The following is a 22,604-nucleotide window of genomic DNA, read 5'->3' on the forward strand; positions in this document are numbered from 1 at the left end:
TGTCTGTTTGAGGTAACGGAATTGCCTTTTCTGGGGTACATTAATTCAGAATGGGGACTGGCTATGGATCCATCCAAACTTTCTGCTGTCTTGGATTGGCCTCGGCCTAATGATCTGAAGGGACTGCAGCATTTCTTAGGCTTTGCCAACTTCTACCGCAAGTTTATTAAGAATTTCTCTGCGATAGTGGTACCTCTCACTAACCTCACTAAGAAGGGAGCTAATCCTTCAAAGTGGACGAGAGAGGCAGACAGAGCCTTTGAAACCAGAGCCTTTGAGCCTTTTAAAGCAGGCCTTTTGCACTGTGCCAATCCTTACTCATCCAGACACTTCCCAACCTTTTGTCCTCGAGGTCAATGCCTCCGAGGTTGGTGTTGGGGCAGTTCTTTCACAGTATTCTGGGGTGCCTGAGAGGTTACATCCCTGTGCCTTCTTCTCTCAGAAGCTCTCTCCAGCTGAGTTTAATTATGACATCGGCAATAGAGAGCTTCTGGTAGTAAAATTGTATTTTCAAGAGTGGCGACATTCGCTAGAGGGTGCGGAACATCCTATTACGGTTTACGCTGACCACAAAAATTTAGACTACCTAAAGACTGCCAAAAGACTCAACTCCCGACCAGCTCGGTGGGCATTGTTTTTCACCTGCTTAAATTTTCGCCTCACGTATAAGTCAGGTTCTAAAAATGTGAAGGCAGATGCTCTGTCCTGCTGCTTCCATCCCGAGCTCTGAGCCAGAGACTATTCTTCCCACTAAATGTTTTCTGGCCGCCCTAGGGACCGCAGAGTTAATGGAGGACTTGTCCTCTCTTCTCGAGCCTTCACAGGCAATATCTCCAGTGCTTCGTGTCAGACTGCCAGGAGGAATGGGCCGCGCATCTACCCTTTGCGGAGGTGGCTTATAACGACTCTGAGCATGCTTCCACTAAGATGTCTCCATTCAGGTAAGTGGGGGGCAGGGATCCAAGGCTCTCTTCTCTGGCCTGGCCCTCCACTGATTCACCGGTGGTGGATCAATGGTTCGAGGATAGACGTCCCATTTGGTCGTCGGTTCAGCGGAATCTCGGTAGTGCGGTGGCGTAAACAGAAGAAATTTGCTGATCGTCATCACACTGTAGACAAAAAGTTTAAGGTGGGAGATCAAGTGTGGGTCTTCACCAGGAACATTCAGCTGCGTCAGCCATCCTCCAAATTGGGTCCTCGATTCATTGGTCCATGCCCGGTGATGCAGGATGTCAACCGAGTTACGTACAAGGTTGCTCTTCCACCGTCGATTCGAGGAGTGAACACCTTTCATGTATAACTTCTCAAATCGGTGGACGACTCCACCCCCGTTGGAGGTCCAAGGGGTGTCAGAGTTCGAGGTGAACAGGATTTTGGGCTCTCGTTTTGTCCAGAGGTCTCTCCAGACTGGAAGGGTTTTGGTCCAGAGGAGAGATGTTGGGTACCTCGTCAGGTGCATGCGGATGAGTTGATGGAAGCCTTCCACCGGTATAATCCGGGGAAATCTCGCTTGGAGTCTTCTTAAAGTCAAATATTTTTTATTAAAATATCTGGATGAACAGAGATATGTATTTCCATACCCATACATATATGTATATGGTGTAGCTAGGACTGCTCAACACACGCAGGTGAGCGCAGTCTAAGAGGGACAAATAAATGCCCTACAGAGGGCATGAAAGCATAAGACTACATAGGTATAAAGGTAATACCACAAGTGATGCAGAAATAATATATATAAAATCAAATCAAACAGTAAAAAAAAAAAACCCCATAAAATTCACAATTCCTCAGAGTGTACGAAGAGAAACAGGGGGGGGGGAGGTGTTGAGAAGACATATGAGAGTGAGGATCATCATCCAACATTTAGCAAGGGAGATCAGGGGGGAGCATGTAACTAGACAACTTCCACACATTCCACGTTCTTTCATATTTCTTTGTGTTGCAGGCTATGGTGTTGGAAGCTGAGGCCATGATTTGTTCATAGAGACAAGTTTTGTTGGCTTGGAGTCTTCTTATCCGCCTTCTCGAGGGGGGGGAGGGTAATGTAAGATCCTCACCTGTCTCGCACTCTGGTGTGACTAAAAAGGGTCCTTGTGGAGCTGCGGGACAGGTTCCACGTGTCTCCATTGATACCCCAGCTCCAACCCCTTTGCGAACCATCGCGGGGAGGCGTTTGCATGTGCACCGGAGGGGAAGACCGCATGGCTTTCGGGACAGCTTGGCCAAGCTAGTGGCAGTACGCTGCGGGCGATCTTGTCTCCGGCGCTTATTGCGGATTCCATTCCGGTGTCCATGTCGACGCGCTTGCGCACTCTCGCAGAGCCTGCCGTGCATTCGCATTTACGTTCGAAAACGGGTTCGAAAGGGGATACGCAGTCGCGCTTCTTATGTGCTTCACCAACCAGCGAAGGGAATAGCACCTGGCCAAGTTCAAAGCAGAATAGGGGGCCGGCGTTGGTCTAATTAACTAATGACCGACCAAAGCCTTGTACACAGGTGTAGGGCAGGATCATGACCTATGGGGAGTGGACACTTGGCGCCCTGGGATTTGTTAGCAGGCACATAAAAGGTGGCCTCCCAGGTCGGTCAGTGCCCACTGTTATCCTTCCTTATCCAGGTGCAGGTCAGTACTGCTAGCTACTGACTGAAGTTTGCTGGGACTACGTCTGTTCCAGTGGGACCCAGGACCCGGGACTTTCCGTGACGCATCAGTTTACCTGGCAAGTTGCACAGAGACTTATGCACGGATCGGGACTACTCCTTGCCTTCCTTCGTTTTTTGTTTGCCTGATGTTGCCCAGTGAAGTTAATAAACCCCTTTTACTTCATCCTCACTGGTCTGTTTAGTTGGTGCCTTGCATTACAAGAGATAATAAAAGTTCTGTCTTAAAAAATTAGGACAAAAACAGAATCATCATAGCCTATGGCTATTAACTTTCTTTATTATGAATACATTCTGGGCCACCTAGGGTCACTTTTTTTATGAAGATTATTATAAATTAGGCACATCTACAGCAATCCATGCATCTGGAGTAAAAAAAGAAGTTTATTGCCGTTTCCTAGCATAAATGTTAGTAAATTTGCCGGGCCTGGTTCCAGCCTCCTGAACTCCCAAGTGGCAAGGACGGCATAAAAACATCCATAAGACAAAACATTTTTGCACAGACATTTAAACGGTCTTGCTATTTTTTTTTTTTTTTTTTTTTTTTTTAACGACAAAAAAATTGGGCTAGGGATGTTAGTAAATGACCCCATCCAGTCTACTGATGAGGGTCAAGTGGTTTATGTTGCTCAGAGACCGACCAAGACAGGACATATAATATCACCCAGTATGTTCCACTATAAGCAGGTCCAACAGACTACATAATCAGGGTTCATATAAATATGGTTCTGGGCACAGCACAGAATTAACTCTTTCATTAACTTCTCTACTGACCACATGGTCTATATTATACAATGCAGCGGTTATAATATACAGTATGTGGCATGCATGAGACCACTTGGAAAAAGAATAGGTGAACATATTTCTGGCATAACTGGTGCAGGTACTTGTAACATGTCTGCAGCATCCCGTCGCTTTAATTCATCACATTAAGAAAACATGAACACCATGCAAGTTATAGGTTTGAAGAGGATCTCCAGACCCCGACTAGGTGGCAACTGGGAACACAAATTACATGCAAGGAAGAATTTTTTGATATTGCACCTAAATACTACGGTCGGTCTTCCCCCAAGGAATGAATAGAAGGTGTGATTTCATGTATTTGTATTACATTTTTGTAATATTCTCAATCACATATATTTCTCTTTCATGGTGCTATCTGATCGACTTATTCATGAGGCCATAGTATTGACATTGTTATCCAAGCCCAATATTGGTCTGTTCTGGATTGTTTTGGGGTAATCTTGTTAAGCAATCATGCAACCCTTGGTAGCCAAGTTTGGTTGTACAGTGTTGCGTATTATATGGAGAGCTACGCCACGACTAAAGAATGACTCCTCGTTTGAAGTGCACAGGTGTCTCTCTTTATTGCTACTGTTTGATTTTTTAAGAGGTTTTTAATCATATTGAATGAATAAAGCCCTGGAGAAACTTGCAAATCGTATATGGCTCGCATTTTATGTACTGTAATCTGCTGCCGACGTTAATGAATATGGTTATTCATATGGGCGTATAATTTCTGTCAGTATTTGAAGCCCGCAAAATGTCCACTACAGGTGAAACTCGAAAAATTAGAATATCGTGCAAAGTTCATTTATTTCAGTAATGAAACTTAAAAGGTGAAACTAATATATGAGATAGACTCATTACATGCTAAGTGAGATATTTCAAGCCTTTATTTGTTATAATTTGGATGACTATGGCTTATAGCTTATGAAACCCTAAAGTCACAATCTCAGGTACCCTTTGCTCAGGGGGTATGGATTAATTAGCTGAGATAGAGTGTGACACTTTGAGCCTAGAATATTGAACCTTTTCACAAAATTCTAATTTTAAGTTGCATTAATGCAATTCCTTTTAAGTTGCATTACTGAAATCAATGAACTTTTGCACAATATTCTAATTTTTCGAGTTTCACCTGTTAAGTCTATGGGAGTACATAAAAAGCCAGGAATGAAGCAATGTAAATCCAGATGAATACTGATGACAGTCTGGATGATATATCATCCAGAGTCCATGTGTATTCCATAGGCAGAATACACACGAATTTCCAAACGCTTGTGTGAAAGCGGCCTTTATTGGAGTATTCCCACCTCCTCCCTGCGTCAATTGCTGAATACAAATGCATGAGGTGAGCTGATTGGGATTTTTTGTAACTTCTGCTAATTTTAAACCTGGACAGAAAAGACAAAATATATACAAATACAGGACATATGAATTTTATTTTATACATCAGAAACTATTATTTATTGTATGTAAGATGCTTTAAGACACAAACATATACATATACAATGTAGAGAAAAGGGAGTGGTTATTAATATAATTTTTTTTTAAATTCCATGGCGCTGCACATCAAAAGGGGTTACACATACATAATATAAAAAATACAAATAGAATAAACATGAAACTATGGTATGGTATGGAGACTGGTACAGAGGGGAGAGGACCCTGCCCGTGAGAGCTTACATTCTTCAGCAGAGCTAGCTCATGGAAAGACTAGGCTTCATTGTACAAAAATACTACCTAGACATCAAGTCAGTAAAGTACAACCTGGCCATAGGATAACGCCTCAGAATCAGGGGCACAGACAAGGCTACTGGCTCATTTGTACCATAACAGTTCTCCATGCCTTTTCTTTGTCAAAGTCTCTCAAAGAATTGCTGGAAACCTGTAAAAAGAAAAAGTATCTCATTTAACAACTCCAATAATTGTTGCAATAACCAAAGAAATAAAATATACCTGCGTCATGAAATACAGGAATATAAAAATGACCCATCTACCACACAATAATTTCTCACATTGCAGCTCATTCGTTCAAATGATCCCTCAGTCAGCATGTCAATTTGCGCTTCACATTTCTGCCGCAGCAAAACCCAAGAATGTACGCAACAAAATTTTTGAGGAACATTTTTTCATGGCGTCTGACCAAGTGCCCTGGTAATTTATTGAGCCTATTTTTGCTCCCCATCCGGTACCACTTGCATCTGTGTTTATTTGAATCTCCGGATCTTTTACCCAGGGTACGCCCTTTTGCAGGTTTTCCTCTTTCGTCCACCATTTTAAATCTGATTTCACCTGATTCGAGATGGGGATTTTTTTCTCTAGAGAGCACTGTCTCTTGTCCCAAATTCTCAGGATCCAAGATTGGAGAATCCTGGTGTGGGCCTGAGACCAGGATACCGCTGTTATGCAGGAGGTCATTGTGCCTAGGAGGCTCATGGCATTGCGAATGGAGCACTGGGATTGACTTCGGAATTTTAGTGTTTTTTCCATAAACGACGTGACCTTTTCCTGAGGGAGGGATGTCACCTGGGAGACCGAGTCCAGTATTACCCCCAGAAATTTCATTCTGGTTGAGGGGACTAAGCTTCATTCATCACATTAAGAAAACATGAACACAATGCAAGTTATAGGTTTGAAGAGGATCTCCAGACCCCGACTAGGTGGCAACTGGGAACACAAATTACATGCAAGGAAGAATTTTTTGATATTGCACCTAAATACTACGGTCGGTCTTCCCCCAAGGAATGAATAGAAGGTGTGATTTCATGTATTTGTATTAAATTTTTGTAATATTCTCAATCACATATATTTCTCTTTCATGGTGCTATCTGATCGACTTATTCATGAGGCCATAGTATTGACATTGTTATCCAAGCCCAATATTGGTCTGTTCTGGATTGTTTTGGGGTAATCTTGTTAAGCAATCATGCAACCCTTGGTAGCCAAGTTTGGTTGTACATTGTTGCGTATTATATGGAGAGCTACGCCACGACTAAGAATGACTCCTCGTTTGAAGTGCACAGGTGTCTCTCTTTATTGCTACTGTTTGATTTTTGAAGAGGTTTTTAATCATATTGAATGAATAAAGCCCTGGAGAAACTTGCAAATCGTATATGGCTCGCATTTTATGTACTGTAATCTGCTGCCGACGTTAATGAATATGGTTATTCATATGGGCGTATAATTTCTGTCAGTATTTGAAGCCCGCAAAATGTCCACTACAGGTGAAACTCGAAAAATTAGAATATCGTGCAAAGTTCATTTATTTCAGTAATGAAACTTAAAAGGTGAAACTAATATATGAGATAGACTCATTACATGCTAAGTGAGATATTTCAAGCCTTTATTTGTTATAATTTGGATGACTATGGCTTATAGCTTATGAAACCCTAAAGTCACAATCTCAGGTACCTTTTGCTCAGGGGGTATGGATTAATTAGCTGAGATAGAGTGTGACACTTTGAGCCTAGAATATTGAACCTTTTCACAAAATTCTAATTTTAAGTTGCATTAATGCAATTCCTTTTAAGTTGCATTACTGAAATCAATGAACTTTTGCACAATATTCTAATTTTTCGAGTTTCACCTGTTAAGTCTATGGGAGTACATAAAAAGCCAGGAATGAAGCAATGTAAATCCAGATGAATACTGATGACAGTCTGGATGATATATCATCCAGAGTCCATGTGTATTCCATAGGCAGAATACACACGAATTTCCAAACGCTTGTGTGAAAGCGGCCTTTATTGGAGTATTCCCACCTCCTCCCTGCGTCAATTGCTGAATACAAATGCATGAGGTGAGCTGATTGGGATTTTTTGTAACTTCTGCTACTTTTAAACCTGGACAGAAAAGACAAAATATATACAAATACAGGACATATAAATTTTATTTTATACATCAGAAACTATTATTTATTGTATGTAAGATGCTTTAAGACACAAACATATACATATACAATGTAGAGAAAAGGGAGTGGTTATTAATATAATTTTTTTTTAAATTCCATGGCGCTGCACATCAAAAGGGGTTACACATACATAATATAAAAAATACAAATAGAATAAACATGAAACTATGGTATGGTATGGAGACTGGTACAGAGGGGAGAGGACCCTGCCCGTGAGAGCTTACATTCTTCAGCAGAGCTAGCTCATGGAAAGACTAGGCTTCATTGTACAAAAATACTACCTAGACATCAAGTCAGTAAAGTACAACCTGGCCATAGGATAACGCCTCAGAATCAGGGGCACAGACAAGGCTACTGGCTCATTTGTACCATAACAGTTCTCCATGCCTTTTCTTTGTCAAAGTCTCTCAAAGAATTGCTGGAAACCTGTAAAAAGAAAAAGTATCTCATTTAACAACTCCAATAATTGTTGCAATAACCAAAGAAATAAAATATACCTGCGTCATGAAATACAGGAATATAAAAATGACCCATCTACCACACAATAATTTCTCACATTGCAGCTCATTCGTTCAAATGATCCCTCAGTCAGCATGTCAATTTGCGCTTCACATTTCTGCCGCAGCAAAACCCAAGAATGTACGCAACAAAATTTTTGAGGAACATTTTTTCATGGCGTCTGACCAAGTGCCCTGGTAATTTATTGAGCCTATTTTTGCTCCCCATCCGGTACCACTTGCATCTGTGTTTATTTGAATCTCCGGATCTTTTACCCAGGGTACGCCCTTTTGCAGGTTTTCCTCTTTCGTCCACCATTTTAAATCTGATTTCACCTGATTCGAGATGGGGATTTTTTTCTCTAGAGAGCACTGTCTCTTGTCCCAAATTCTCAGGATCCAAGATTGGAGAATCCTGGTGTGGGCCTGAGACCAGGATACCGCTGTTATGCAGGAGGTCATTGTGCCTAGGAGGCTCATGGCATTGCGAATGGAGCACTGGGATTGACTTCGGAATTTTAGTGTTTTTTCCATAAACGACGTGACCTTTTCCTGAGGGAGGGATGTCACCTGGGAGACCGAGTCCAGTATTACCCCCAGAAATTTCATTCTGGTTGAGGGGACTAAGCTTCATTCATCACATTAAGAAAACATGAACACAATGCAAGTTATAGGTTTGAAGAGGATCTCCAGACCCCGACTAGGTGGCAACTGGGAACACAAATTACATGCAAGGAAGAATTTTTTGATATTGCACCTAAATACTACGGTCGGTCTTCCCCCAAGGAATGAATAGAAGGTGTGATTTCATGTATTTGTATTAAATTTTTGTAATATTCTCAATCACATATATTTCTCTTTCATGGTGCTATCTGATCGACTTATTCATGAGGCCATAGTATTGACATTGTTATCCAAGCCCAATATTGGTCTGTTCTGGATTGTTTTGGGGTAATCTTGTTAAGCAATCATGCAACCCTTGGTAGCCAAGTTTGGTTGTACATTGTTGCGTATTATATGGAGAGCTACGCCACGACTAAGAATGACTCCTCGTTTGAAGTGCACAGGTGTCTCTCTTTATTGCTACTGTTTGATTTTTGAAGAGGTTTTTAATCATATTGAATGAATAAAGCCCTGGAGAAACTTGCAAATCGTATATGGCTCGCATTTTATGTACTGTAATCTGCTGCCGACGTTAATGAATATGGTTATTCATATGGGCGTATAATTTCTGTCAGTATTTGAAGCCCGCAAAATGTCCACTACAGGTGAAACTCGAAAAATTAGAATATCGTGCAAAGTTCATTTATTTCAGTAATGAAACTTAAAAGGTGAAACTAATATATGAGATAGACTCATTACATGCTAAGTGAGATATTTCAAGCCTTTATTTGTTATAATTTGGATGACTATGGCTTATAGCTTATGAAACCCTAAAGTCACAATCTCAGGTACCTTTTGCTCAGGGGGTATGGATTAATTAGCTGAGATAGAGTGTGACACTTTGAGCCTAGAATATTGAACCTTTTCACAAAATTCTAATTTTAAGTTGCATTAATGCAATTCCTTTTAAGTTGCATTACTGAAATCAATGAACTTTTGCACAATATTCTAATTTTTCGAGTTTCACCTGTTAAGTCTATGGGAGTACATAAAAAGCCAGGAATGAAGCAATGTAAATCCAGATGAATACTGATGACAGTCTGGATGATATATCATCCAGAGTCCATGTGTATTCCATAGGCAGAATACACACGAATTTCCAAACGCTTGTGTGAAAGCGGCCTTTATTGGAGTATTCCCACCTCCTCCCTGCGTCAATTGCTGAATACAAATGCATGAGGTGAGCTGATTGGGATTTTTTGTAACTTCTGCTACTTTTAAACCTGGACAGAAAAGACAAAATATATACAAATACAGGACATATAAATTTTATTTTATACATCAGAAACTATTATTTATTGTATGTAAGATGCTTTAAGACACAAACATATACATATACAATGTAGAGAAAAGGGAGTGGTTATTAATATAATTTTTTTTTTAATTCCATGGCGCTGCACATCAAAAGGGGTTACACATACATAATATAAAAAATACAAATAGAATAAACATGAAACTATGGTATGGTATGGAGACTGGTACAGAGGGGAGAGGACCCTGCCCGTGAGAGCTTACATTCTTCAGCAGAGCTAGCTCATGGAAAGACTAGGCTTCATTGTACAAAAATACTACCTAGACATCAAGTCAGTAAAGTACAACCTGGCCATAGGATAACGCCTCAGAATCAGGGGCACAGACAAGGCTACTGGCTCATTTGTACCATAACAGTTCTCCATGCCTTTTCTTTGTCAAAGTCTCTCAAAGAATTGCTGGAAACCTGTAAAAAGAAAAAGTATCTCATTTAACAACTCCAATAATTGTTGCAATAACCAAAGAAATAAAATATACCTGCGTCATGAAATACAGGAATATAAAAATGACCCATCTACCACACAATAATTTCTCACATTGCAGCTCATTCGTTCAAATGATCCCTCAGTCAGCATGTCAATTTGCGCTTCACATTTCTGCCGCAGCAAAACCCAAGAATGTACGCAACAAAATTTGCACCTTTTGGTGCACATTTTGCTGCTGCAGAGTTCTACTGAAAACGAATGTAAAAAGATGCGGAATCCACCCTAAAACTGCGTGTTTTCTTCCCTGTGTTTAATGAAGTTTTACAATCAAAGTATTTTTTGCACATATTTTGATGTCTTTTACAGGCCTCCCATTAATTTCAATGGCAATCTCCATGTACACCTGCATCAAGAATGAACATATTGCTTTTTTATGGGCGACGTAGATTTTTATTTCATATGCGGAAAAAAGACCGTAATTAGACTTACCGGTAATTCTGTTTCCTTGAGTCCACCATGACGGCTCTACTATGAGATTGACCCTTGACCTCTGTAGGGGCAGGAACACACAGAGTTTAAAAGGCCACCACCCACACTCACCCTCAGTGCTTTCCAAATTACCAAGTGGGTGTAGCCTTAACCTAGGCAAGTATATGAATATATAAATTTTTTTTTTATATCTATATTTTTTATTTTTTTTTGAGTATTAATTCATACTCAACCCCTCCTTAAAACTCAGGGGGGGGGGGGAATCTGGGCCGTCATGGTGGACTCAAGGAAACAGAATTACCGGTAAGTCTAATTACGGTCTTTCCATTTCGTCCACCATGACGGCTCTACTATGAGAACTACCAGATTATAAAACAGGGTGGGTAACCGCTTGTAGAACCTTCTGACCGAAGGTTAAATCCGTAGAAGCTGACACATTGATCCGGTAATGTTTGATAAAAGTACTTATATTCGACCAGGTGGCTGCTTTACAGATCCTGTCAAGGGAGACACCTCCTCTTTCTGCCCATGAGGACGCCATAGCTCTTGTAGAGTGGGCTTTTATATTCGTGGGGCTGTCTAGACCCGACTTCTGGTGGCAGCAAATAATAGTAGATCTGATCCATCTTCCGATCATGGCTTTGGATGCCTTTTTCCCCTTGTTTGGACCCCCATACTGAACGAAAAGGTTATCATCTTTCCTAAATTCTTTTGTTGAGTCCAGGTATTGTATGATAGTATCCCGGACGTCCAGGAGCTGGAACTGATCTTGTGATGGGTCGCCCTTGGGAAAAGATGGAAGGATGATCTCTTGGTCTCTGTGAAAGTCCGACACTACTTTAGGGAGAAAACCTGGATCTAAACATAAAACTATTCTGTCCGGGAAGATCGTGAGGTATGGTTCCCTGCAGGACAGCGCTTGGCTGAAGTGATTGCCACTAGGAAGGCTGCTTTTAAAGATAGGTGTTTGAGAGATATCTCTTGCGTAGGAGAAAAAGGCGAATTCGTAAGGTTTTTTAGGACCAGGTTTAGATCCCATTGAGGCGTCCTAGGGGTTAGGGAAGGTCTCAGTCTTGAGGCAGCTTTTATGAACCTCCTTATCCACCTGTGACTGGCCAGGTCCGTATCATAACAAGCCCCCAAAGCAGAGATCTGTACTTTGAGAGTGCTTGGTCTAAGGCCCAGATCTAACCCACGTTGGAGGAAGTCTAGCACTTTTTTGATATTGGGAGAAGAGTTTACGGGAGGAGTCTGGCCTAGCCAACTACAATATTTCTTCCATATCTTCAGATATATTGCAGAAGTAACTTCTTTTCTACTGGACTTAAGGGTGTTTATGACTTTCTCTGATATCCCCTTGCTCTTTAGGATTTCGTGTTCAGGATCCAGACCGAAAGTCTGAAAAGACCTGGATTCTGGTGAAGAATTGGACCCTGAGAGATAATGTCCTCCTGTGGGGGGGATTATCCAGGGTTCTTCCAGAGCTAGTTCTTTTAACACTGGGAACCAATTCCTTTTTGTCCAGTACGGGACAACTAGTATTACGGTTACTGGGTCCGATCTTATCTTCTGCAGCACCCTGGGTATTAAAGGCCAAGGGGGGAAGGCATAGGCTAGATCCCAAGACCACCTGACTGAAAATGCATCTGTCGCCCAAGGGTTGTCTCTTGGGTTTAGGGAGCAAAAGGGATGGACCTTTGCGTTCTTTTTTGATGCAAACAGGTCTATCCTGGGGGTCCCCCATCTCCTGGTAATCTGCTCGAAAACGATTGAGTTTAGGGCCCATTCCCCCGGATCTATGGTTACTCTGCTGAGAAAATCCGCCTGTATGTTTTCTGTACCCTTTAGATGGATAGCAGTGATGGATAGAACATTCTTTTCCGCCCAGGAGAATATTTTTTCTGCCAACTCCTTTAAGCCTAATGATCGTGTGCCCCCCTGATGTTTTAGGTATGCTACGGCTGTGACGTTGTCCGAGAGGATCTTTAGGTGTTTTCCGGAGACCCTGTCCCGTGATAACTTCAGTACCTCCCAGATTGCCCTCAATTCTCTGTGATTTGAGGAACATTTTTTCATGGCGTCTGACCAAGTGCCCTGGTAATTTATTGAGCCTATTTTTGCTCCCCATCCGGTACCACTTGCATCTGTGTTTATTTGAATCTCCGGATCTTTTACCCAGGGTACGCCTTTTTGCAGGTTTTCCTCTTTCGTCCACCATTTTAAATCTGATTTCACCTGATTCGAGATGGGGATTTTTTTCTCTAGAGAGCACTGTCTCTTGTCCCAAATTCTCAGGATCCAAGATTGGAGAATCCTGGTGTGGGCCTGAGACCAGGATACCGCTGTTATGCAGGAGGTCATTGTGCCTAGGAGGCTCATGGCATTGCGAATGGAGCACTGGGATTGACTTCGGAATTTTAGTGTTTTTTCCATAAACGACGTGACCTTTTCCTGAGGGAGGGATGTCACCTGGGAGACCGAGTCCAGTATTACCCCCAGAAATTTCATTCTGGTTGAGGGGACTAAGCTTGATTTCTTCAGGTTTATTACCCACCCCAGGTCTGAAAATCTGTGCATCAGGTCTCTGGTGATGCTGTTTGTCTCCTGCTCCGAGGGTCCCAGGACCAGAAAGTCGTCCAAGTATGGGAAAATTTTTATCCCTTCTGCTCTCAGGGGGGATATCATTTCTACTACTAGTTTTGTGAATACCCTTGGAGCAGATGAGATCCCAAAGGGTAACACGGTGAACTGGAAGTGTCTTACAACTCCTGAGCTGTCCACTAGGGCAAACCTGAGGAATTTTTGCGATGATCTGGGGACGTGATAGTACGCGTCTTTTAAATCTATGGACGTCATGAAATCTCCTGTTTTGATCAGGGGAATGATGGATGTTACAGATTCCATCCTGAATTTTCTGTATGCGACCGCTTTGTTTAATCCCTTTAGATTTATAATGGTGCGGGAGGAACCATCCGTTTTTTGTACCAAAAATAGACTGGAATAATAGCCCCTTCCTCTTTCTGTACTTGGGACTTCTGTCACAACGCCTGAGTCTATAAGTTGCAGGATACCCTGCCAGATTTTTTCTATTATTTTTGGACTGTGAGAGGTTATTTTGAACCTCTTTGGGGGGACTGAGGAAAATTCTATCCGGTAGCCGTCCCGAATTATATTTAGGGCCCATGGATTTTTTGTAATGGACTCCCACTGGGACCGAAAATTCCGCAGTCTTCCCCCTACTCTGGCGTCATTGTTTATCTTTATTTTGGGGGTTAAGAAGGAAACCTCTGCCTTTTCCCCCCTTCTGGTAACTCCATCTACGCCCCTTTCCCTTGCCCCTATAGGGTCTAGTTTGGGGGTTGGAAGAACGAAAGGGCTTCTTTTTGGTCTCTTCCGGGAACCCCTTTTTTTAATCTGCAGCCTTTTCCAAGATAGAGTCTAATACGGGTCCAAAAACGTATTCCCCAGAAAACGCTATGGAGCATAGTTTTGCTTTTGATGCTCTATCCCCTCCCCAGGCTTTCATCCACAAAGCTCTCCTTGCGGAATTGGTGAGGGCTGCATCCTTAGCGGCGAACCTCACCGACTCCGCCGAGGCGTCCGCCAGGAAGGCCGTGGCAGATCTGAGGAGTGGGATAGAACTCAAAATTTCCTCCCTAGGAGTCTTGTTTTTAATGTGTTCTTCTAGTTCATTAAGCCAGAAACACATAGATCTTGCGACCGATGTTGCGGCTATATTGGTCTTGACCCCAAACATAGCTGCCTCCCAGGATTTTTTTAGGAGAGAGTCGGCTTTCCTTTCCATTGGGTCCTGTAGTTGTGAAGAGTCCTCAAATGGGAGGGAAGTCTTCTTAACTACTTTTGCCACTTGGATGTAAATTTTGGGGGTCTCGTTAAATAATTTGACGTCCGCTGGATCAAACAACAACTGGTTTCTGAATTCACGAGATACCCCTAGTCTCCTCTCGGGGTCAGTCCACTCGTCTAAGATCATGTCCTTTAAATTTTCATTCATTGGGAAAACTTTTGACTTTTTTGTTCTGAGTCCCCCGAACATCTCGTCCAAGACGGACTTTGGTTTTTTCACCTCCTCAATCCCCATGGTTGCTCTGACGGCTCCCAATAGCTCCTCCATATCCTCGGAAGAAAATAAATATTTCTTACTATCTTCCATTATCTCCCCCTCTGATAGAACGTCAAAGTCCACGTTCTGTCCAGAGGTGGAGGCCCCCTCGTCCATAATCTCCGAAACAGAGGAGGATGGTGCGGATAATCTAGGTTTTTTTGCAGCAGGAGGTGTAGACGGGGCTGATCTGAGGGAGGCAAAAGAGGACTTAATTTCGTTCTGAATAAGCGTTTTGACCTTGGACAAAATTGACGATTGCTCCTCTTTTATAAGATCTTTTATGCAACTCTGGCAGAGCTTCTTTTTATAATTCTCAGGAAGCTTTCTATTACAAGTTGCACATCTTTGCACTTTAGACCTTGTTCTGGGCTCTTTAACTCCCTATAAGAGAGGAGCAGCCAGGTATCAATAGACAAACCAGCAAGTAAGTCAAATAAAGATACATCATTTTGTCTTTCCCCACAGGGGAACTCACAGTTGGAGTAGCCGAGGGAGCTTCGGGGTCCAATTGGGCTGTAGAGGCGTCCGGGGCTTCAGGAGCAGACATCAGAGCTGTGTGCGCCAGGAGGAAGATCGGTGCCAGTGCCTTATTTGAATCTGCCGCCACAAGTAGTTTGTCCGGCGTCTGACGTCACCGCCGAGCGCCCGATCCAAGCTCCGCCCCTTCCGCCTCCAGCGCCGGAAGCAGAGAGTAATGCTGAGGCCTCCCGGAGTCGGCGTTCAGCATGCTGCTTCCCTGCAGTAAGCTTCCTTACATAGGGAAGGGGGACCGCACTGTGGGGAGGGATACAGGCTCCTGCTACAGAAGCGAGATCGCTCCATATGAATCCCCTGCACAGCTTTGGACCGGACCGCAGGAGGGCAGGGGACGAGGATGGAATCCTCAGCTATCATGTAAAATAATAAACTTTCTCTTCACCTCCACCAGGAGGGCTCTCTGTGTGGTTTGACCCCGTAGGGACAGGAAACACTGAGGGTGAGTGTGGGTGGTGGCCTTTTAAACTCTGTGTGTTCCTGCCCTTTCAGAGGTCAAGGGTCAATCTCATAGTAGAGCCGTCATGGTGGACGAAATGGAAATGCTCTGTTTTGACAACATGTGGGTTTCCCACTGAAAAAAATTGGAGGTGGATTGAGAATGGATTCCACACAAATTATGGTGAAGAAAACACAGCAAAATCCACAAGGAAAACTCACTGTGAGAACATGGCCTAATACAAAAATCTGCCTCCAAAAAGAAACTTAGAAAACAATTTGGTTTTTGAGGAAGATTCAGACACTTATTTTAAACTGTGCGAACATAATAGGGGTCCCTACACATAAAAATTTTGTCCTGTATTGTTTTTTTTAAATACAGTTATTTTGGTCCTTGTGTTTTTTGTCCCATATTTTTTCAAAACAGCGCTTTCACACTAGTGTTTTCTTCATAGTGGTTTTCCGCAGAGAAGTTGGAAAAATGGCGGGTTTTATGGCACACCACCTAATTAACATAAATACCAGTAGAAAAAAAGAAATGTGTGTGCTGCGTTTCATATTTCCTCTAGACCTTCTGCTAAAATCTGGAGATGGCAGGTTATTGTTTTGTTTTTAGCAAAAATTCACACTAAAAAATGCAGGAGCAAAAACCTATATGTGACAGCACTCTAAAGCTGGAATTACACATGCAGGTTCTGATGCAATTTATTTTAGCCAAATTTGGTATAGCAGTGAGTTATTCAACATTCAAATAAAAAATAACTCTATAGCGCCACCTGTTTGTTCTTTTTCTAATGTCTCTGACCTGCTCACCGAGATGGTCAGTTCCGTCCCTCAAATGCCACCAGCTCTCAACTTCTGAGAAAATGCACATCCACTAAGCTGCATGCTTGAAATAAATCTAGCAAAGCATTTGGAATAATGAATGGAGAGATCTCTGGATCCATGTGAGGGACAGGACTGGTTCCAAGTTTATTAGGAAGAGACATATACTATATGATATTGGATTTTCATTTTTCACACAAATCATTGGAAAACCCCTTATTGGAGAATTTGGTCAGAGATAAAAGGTATAATAGAAAGATTTGAAACCGTTCTGTGTTTTTGACCAGCACCTGGTTTTGGCTCACAATCACTGATGAAAATCACTGATCAAACACTTACCATACACTGGCATGTCAAAGAGGCCTGAGAAAAATCTCATGCGTAGGCCTCATGCACACGACCATTGTTTTGGTCTGCTTCCGAGCCGCAATTTTTGCGGCTCAAATGCAGACCCATTCACTTCAATGGGGCCGCAAAATAAATGGGCAGCACTCCGTGTGCTGTCCGCATCCGTTGCTCCGTTCCGAGGCCCCGCAAAAAAAAGAAAAATAGCATGTCCTATTCTTGCCCGTTTTGCGGACAAGAATAGGCATGTCTACAATGGGCCGCCCGTACCGTTCCGCAAATTGCGGAAGGCACACGGGCGGCTTCAGTTTTTTGCGTATCCGTGGTTAGCGGACCACAAAAAAACTCACAGTCGTGAACGGATCCAGTTGTATTATCTGTAACATTGGCCAAGACGGATCAGTCATGAACTCCATTAAAAGTCAATGGAGGGCGGATCCATTTTCTATTGTGTCAGAGAAAATAGATCCGTTCCCATTAACTTGCATTGGGGGGCATGTCGGATGTGTCTTGCTCCGCATCCCAGGACGGAAAGCAAAATACAACATGTTGTGGTTTGCTCTCTTTTATAGGAACACAACTAAACGGAACTAAATGCATTTTGGAGCACTCCGTTCTGTTGAGTTCATTTTTTTCCCCATTGACAATGAAAGGGGACAAAACTGAAGCGTTTTTTTCCGGTATTGAGCCCCTATGACGGAACTCAATACCGGAAAACTAAAACACTAGTGTGAAAGTACCCTTACGGGACTTAAAGGATCTGCTGCTCTTTTGGTGCCACTTTCAGAGGTCTTGTGGAGTCCATGCCTTGATGGGTCAGAGCTGTTTTGGCAACACGATGGGGGCCTATACAGTATTAGGTAGGTAACTTTAATGCTATGGCTGATGGCTGTATTATTATTCAAGAAACAAAACTTTACATGCCACATGCATATTTTCTTTCCATGCAGAAGGCCATATGTGCACACTCACACATATTGGAGGAGATTTATTAAAACGAGTGTAAAGGAAAACAGGCTTAGTTGCCCATAGCAACTAGTCAGATTCCACCTTTCATTTTTCAGAGCTGTGAAATCCGATTGGTTGCTATGGGCAACTAAGCCAGTTTTCCATTACACTCGTTTTGATAAATCTCCCCCACTGGTTTCACTGAAACATTTAAATGGCAAGAGGTATGTGTCCTTCATTTCACCAAAAACTTACTTCATTACTCCTGTAATCAGACTTATCTAAATTTGACACATTCCACAATGAATCCCGTAATCTTGTTTGAGATTTGTAATGTACACATTGGATGATGGTGACATTTGTGAGCACAGCTTGTATCAGCAGGATCAGCATCAGGAGTAGGAGCAAGACCTCATGAAAATTCTAAAAGAGATAAAGTCCACTAGTCACTGGTCCCAAGAAGACACATAGCCATTGGATAATATGATTTATATAATGACTTGTAAAAAAAAAAAATCACAAGCTAGTTCACAGCATGTAACACATATTTATAGATTATATTTTATAGAATATATGTGTGTGTAAAAAAGATAATAGTACACTTACCTCGACAGCAAGTGGGTAGGTTTTAAGAAAATCAATAGTCCTCCCAACATTAACAGATAGATAGGCGGATGTAGTAAATAATACCGGCGATGTAACACTGCTAATAGCAATCAGAACTTCCACCTATGAGAATCCACAGAAAAGTCAACTTATTTAATGCACACAGATGGCAGATTTTTGGGAGGGAGGGTCTCAGGCATTTTGAAAATCAACATGACCAAGCCCTTTTTCGAGCAGGACAGAAGCCACTGATAAAGATATCTGAAAGTTTATGGAGGATTTTGGAGAAATGGCTGTAGGGCAAACATGACCGTTTGACACACTGTGGGGGTGGTCATGCCAGCTCATGGAATAAGCATGACTTCCCTTGGGAGAATGACTGCTGTTATTCAAGATGCTTCCCTGTTTCATATCTCCCACAGTCAAATTCAACATTCACCCATCAGTGGTTTATGGCATATCAACAGGATTTGTCATAAATGTTTCAGTGGAAAACCCCTTGAGAAAGGAAAATACAGCTGGTAGACAGGTGTGAGCCAGCAGGAAACAGTATGCCGTAAATGGCCACCATCATCATAGAGTGATGAAGCTGCTTACTGTGCTGGTCATAGTGAGATCACTATATCTGGATGATTAATGACCCTAGATAAGAAGGGTGTGGACAGCAGGCACATAGCTAAGTGAAGGGACAGTTATCTGCTGAAGGTTGGGGAATTCTCTCTCTGCAGCAGGAGACCAATCTTTTACAGTCAAGTCAACAGACAGAAGAGGGTTCTCACTTACTCTAAGGGGCATCTCCAGAAAGTAATGAAAACAGTTCTTTATATGAACCTTATAAATGAGCAAATAAGGCTAGGAAAGTAGGAATGCAGCCCAGCACCCAGGGGAGGATTGGCCATATGCCCAAGGGGCCGCCCAAGTTCTCCTCTCTGTCTCTGACCAGGTACATAATGAGCTCTCAGCGGTGATTAAAGCTGTGAGAATCAGGTACTAGCTAGTGACTGCGCGTGCCCTGCTGAATTTAACTACTGTAGTCCACACCTCAACCCGTAGTCCCCTGCACGATATCTTAATCAGAGACAACTGATGGAAGAGGACAAAAAATGGCATCTTTTGAAGGACACCACAAAAAGGGCAATATGTTGTGCTGCACTGTGATATATGGTTCTGATGGGACGGTATTTTGCACTATGGTATTGCTCATCCCATCTACAGGTGAAACTCGAAAAATTAGAATATCGTGCAAAAGTCCATTTATTTCAGTAATACAAATTAAAAGGAATGCATTAATGCAGCTTAAAATTTGAATTTTGTGAAAAGGTTCAATATTCTAGGCTGAAAGTGTCACACTCTAGTCAGCTAATTAGTCCATATCCCCTGAGCAAAGGGTACCTCAAAATTGTGACTTTGGGTTTTCATAAGCTATAAGCCATAATCATCCAAATTATAACAAATAAAGGCTTGAAATATCTCACTTTGTATGTAATGAGTCTGTCTCATATGTTAGTTTCACCTTTTAAGTTGCATTACTTAAATAAAGGAACTTTACACGATATTCAAATTTTTCGAGTTTCACCTGTACTTCTGGTGCCCCTCCTTCTATCAGTTTGGACCCGCTTACAACATGGAGCAACTTTTAGTTTTTTTTCCAGGGCTACTTTAAGTTCCCAGTCCATCACTGTCAATACCGTACTACAGGAAAACTTTTCATACGCATCCTGCTTCCATCTTCTGCAGTGAGGAAAGAGAGCACCCTCTGTGTCAGCACTTTCCTCTCCTCATTCTAGCGATCCCAGGGGTATCCGCAATCAGATCCCCACCAACTTTTGATATGCCACTATGACATATTAAACATTTTCCCAAAGCACAAGACCAGTTTAAGTGGGCTTCATTTGTCGGGATATCAAACTTTAGTCTCCTGTTGTATTCTTACCAAACAATTGCTTGGATACTCTGCTGCAACATGACTGGCGATAGCACTAGGAAAACACTGAAAGAGAGCACATTATTAGGTTGTACACAAACAAAGTGAACGTTAGTGCCATAAAAGTTTGTCTTAAGTTTGACTTAAAGGGACCTACGTCATCGCTATTTTTGTAAGGGAGTTGCATAGTAGCATATTACCTTGTTCACAAATATACCTTTCTTTCAGCCATTGGTGGTTCCGATCTTCCAAAAAAGAACTTTTTTTAAATGGAAATGAGACTTCAAAGTCTCCAGCGGGGTGTTAATCTTGAAAGAAGGAGCCCAGGCGCGCCTCTTGCCAGTGCTTATGCCAACTTTTGTATGGAACCCAAACCTGCCTCCTCTCGACTTTGATATGACGCCCGCTGCTCCAAAATGCTCAACCCCTCCGCCGTCACATTCCAGCTCCTCCTGCCTGTTTTCTGCTGCATGGCGTCATTGAGGGCATTAGATTCAATACCGCTACCGGCCATGCCCTGTGACGGCATGCGGAAACATGCAGGTGGGCGGAGTTAGGGCTGGAATGTGATGTCGTGGCGGAGCGGTCAATATATCAAAGTCAAGAAGAGGCAGGCTTGGGCACTGACAAGAGGCGGGCCAGGGCTCCTTCTGCCAAAATGAATACCCTGCTGGGCACTTTGCAGGCTCATTTGCATTTCAAACAAAGTTCTTTTTCTGAAGATCAGAACCACCATTGGCTGAAAGAAAGGAACATTTCTGAACAAGGTGCTATGTGCTACTATGTAATTTTCTTACTTAAATAGCAATGACATTGGTGACAGATTCCCTTTAAAGTACAGGAATCAATGCCAATGCTAATTCCTATTATGACATCTAGCACACCATACATATAAAAGATGCTTAACAGTGTAGACTCTTTTCCTCAATTTTAAATAAATAATTATACCAGCACAAAGTATTGTAAGAGAAAAGATACAGTATGTATTAAACATGTATTGTATTTGACACTTAACTGTAGGATTTTTCCAATTTCTTCTATGAACACTTTCTTAGTGTAGTCAGAACCTTTCCTTTATCCAATGTTGTACTGTTTTGACAGTGGGTATAATGTTGCGTCATACTGTATAAATTTGGACAAATAGGTATTGTACAGAGTTCGTAAGATGAAATAAGATGGAGATATAAAGTTTAACTGCTGCCTAATTCTGACCTTTAAACTCAGGTCTAGTTTTAAAGGGGTTATCCAAGAATTGATAAAGATGACCTCGGGATAGGTCATCATTATCACATCAGCCGATCAGCTGTTTCAGGTAGCCGCCACGCTCCCTAGAGCTCTGGTGAGCACAGCCACATCCCGGCTGCATTCCAAGCACAGCGCAGTACATCATATAGCAGCTGTGATTGGTATTGTAGCTCAGCCCCATTGACTGGAATGGGGCTGAGCTGCAACCAGGCCATTTGACTGATCTACGGTGACGTCACATGGTCTAGGAAGAGGCCTCAGAGCTCATGGAACGCCATTTTCTTCTAACAGCTGATCAATGTGGGTCCCAGGTGTCAGACCTTCGCCAATCTGATATTGATGACCTATCCAGAGAATACGTCATCGATATAAATTCCCGGATAACCCCTTCAAAGCTAAGAATCTAAAGATCATGATGCAGAGACAGGAAGACAGACAGATATATTTCTGTCTTTATGTAACCATACATTACCCCGGGGAAGGGGTAAAGCTGGGTTCACAATGAAATTTTAGTATTTCACCATCAGATTTGCAATAGATTTCAGTCTGGCACACAGACTACTGGAGGAGGCATTTAATTCATTCCCCGTCATAAATGCAATTCCGGCTCCGGAAACACGGGGCACATGAAGACCGGCATAGCGAATGCCAGTCTTGATGAATCAGAGCATATGTAAATTCTTGATCACTTTTTCATATTTTATGTACCCTGTGTATGGATAATATCTCAAAGTTTGCAGGATTTCTGTTAACAGATGTAGAGAAATCCTGGTTTATTAAAGTAATCCCCCATTACTTTGAATTGGGGTGTTAAAGCAAATGTTTTATGCATTTATGCAATGCTAAACAGCTGCCAGCTCAGGCTCAGCTCTTA

At 42.2% G+C, this 22,604-nt stretch overlaps 1 protein-coding gene across 2 annotated transcripts in view; it reads right to left on the bottom strand.

The window, feature by feature from the left end:
- Positions 1 to 9,913: 9,913 nt before the first annotated feature.
- Positions 9,914 to 22,604, bottom strand: part of MLC1 (modulator of VRAC current 1) — a 40,940-nt gene continuing 28,249 nt past the window's right edge. The window contains exons 8-11 of one of the 2 annotated variants that reach the window (XM_044276873.1): positions 20,495 to 20,551; positions 18,562 to 18,684; positions 18,211 to 18,378; positions 9,914 to 10,231 (exon numbers count right to left, since the gene is read on the bottom strand). In XM_044276873.1, the coding sequence (XP_044132808.1) occupies positions 10,157 to 10,231; positions 18,211 to 18,378; positions 18,562 to 18,684; positions 20,495 to 20,551 (423 nt within the window). In that variant the 3' untranslated portion in view covers positions 9,914 to 10,156. The remainder of the gene's footprint in view (positions 10,232 to 18,210; positions 18,379 to 18,561; positions 18,685 to 20,494; positions 20,552 to 22,604) is intronic. The other variant, XM_044276874.1, reaches the window with a different exon arrangement.

The sequence above is a fragment of the Bufo gargarizans genome, chromosome 2 (assembly GCF_014858855.1).
Source record: "Bufo gargarizans isolate SCDJY-AF-19 chromosome 2, ASM1485885v1, whole genome shotgun sequence".
NCBI lineage: Eukaryota > Metazoa > Chordata > Amphibia > Anura > Bufonidae > Bufo > Bufo gargarizans.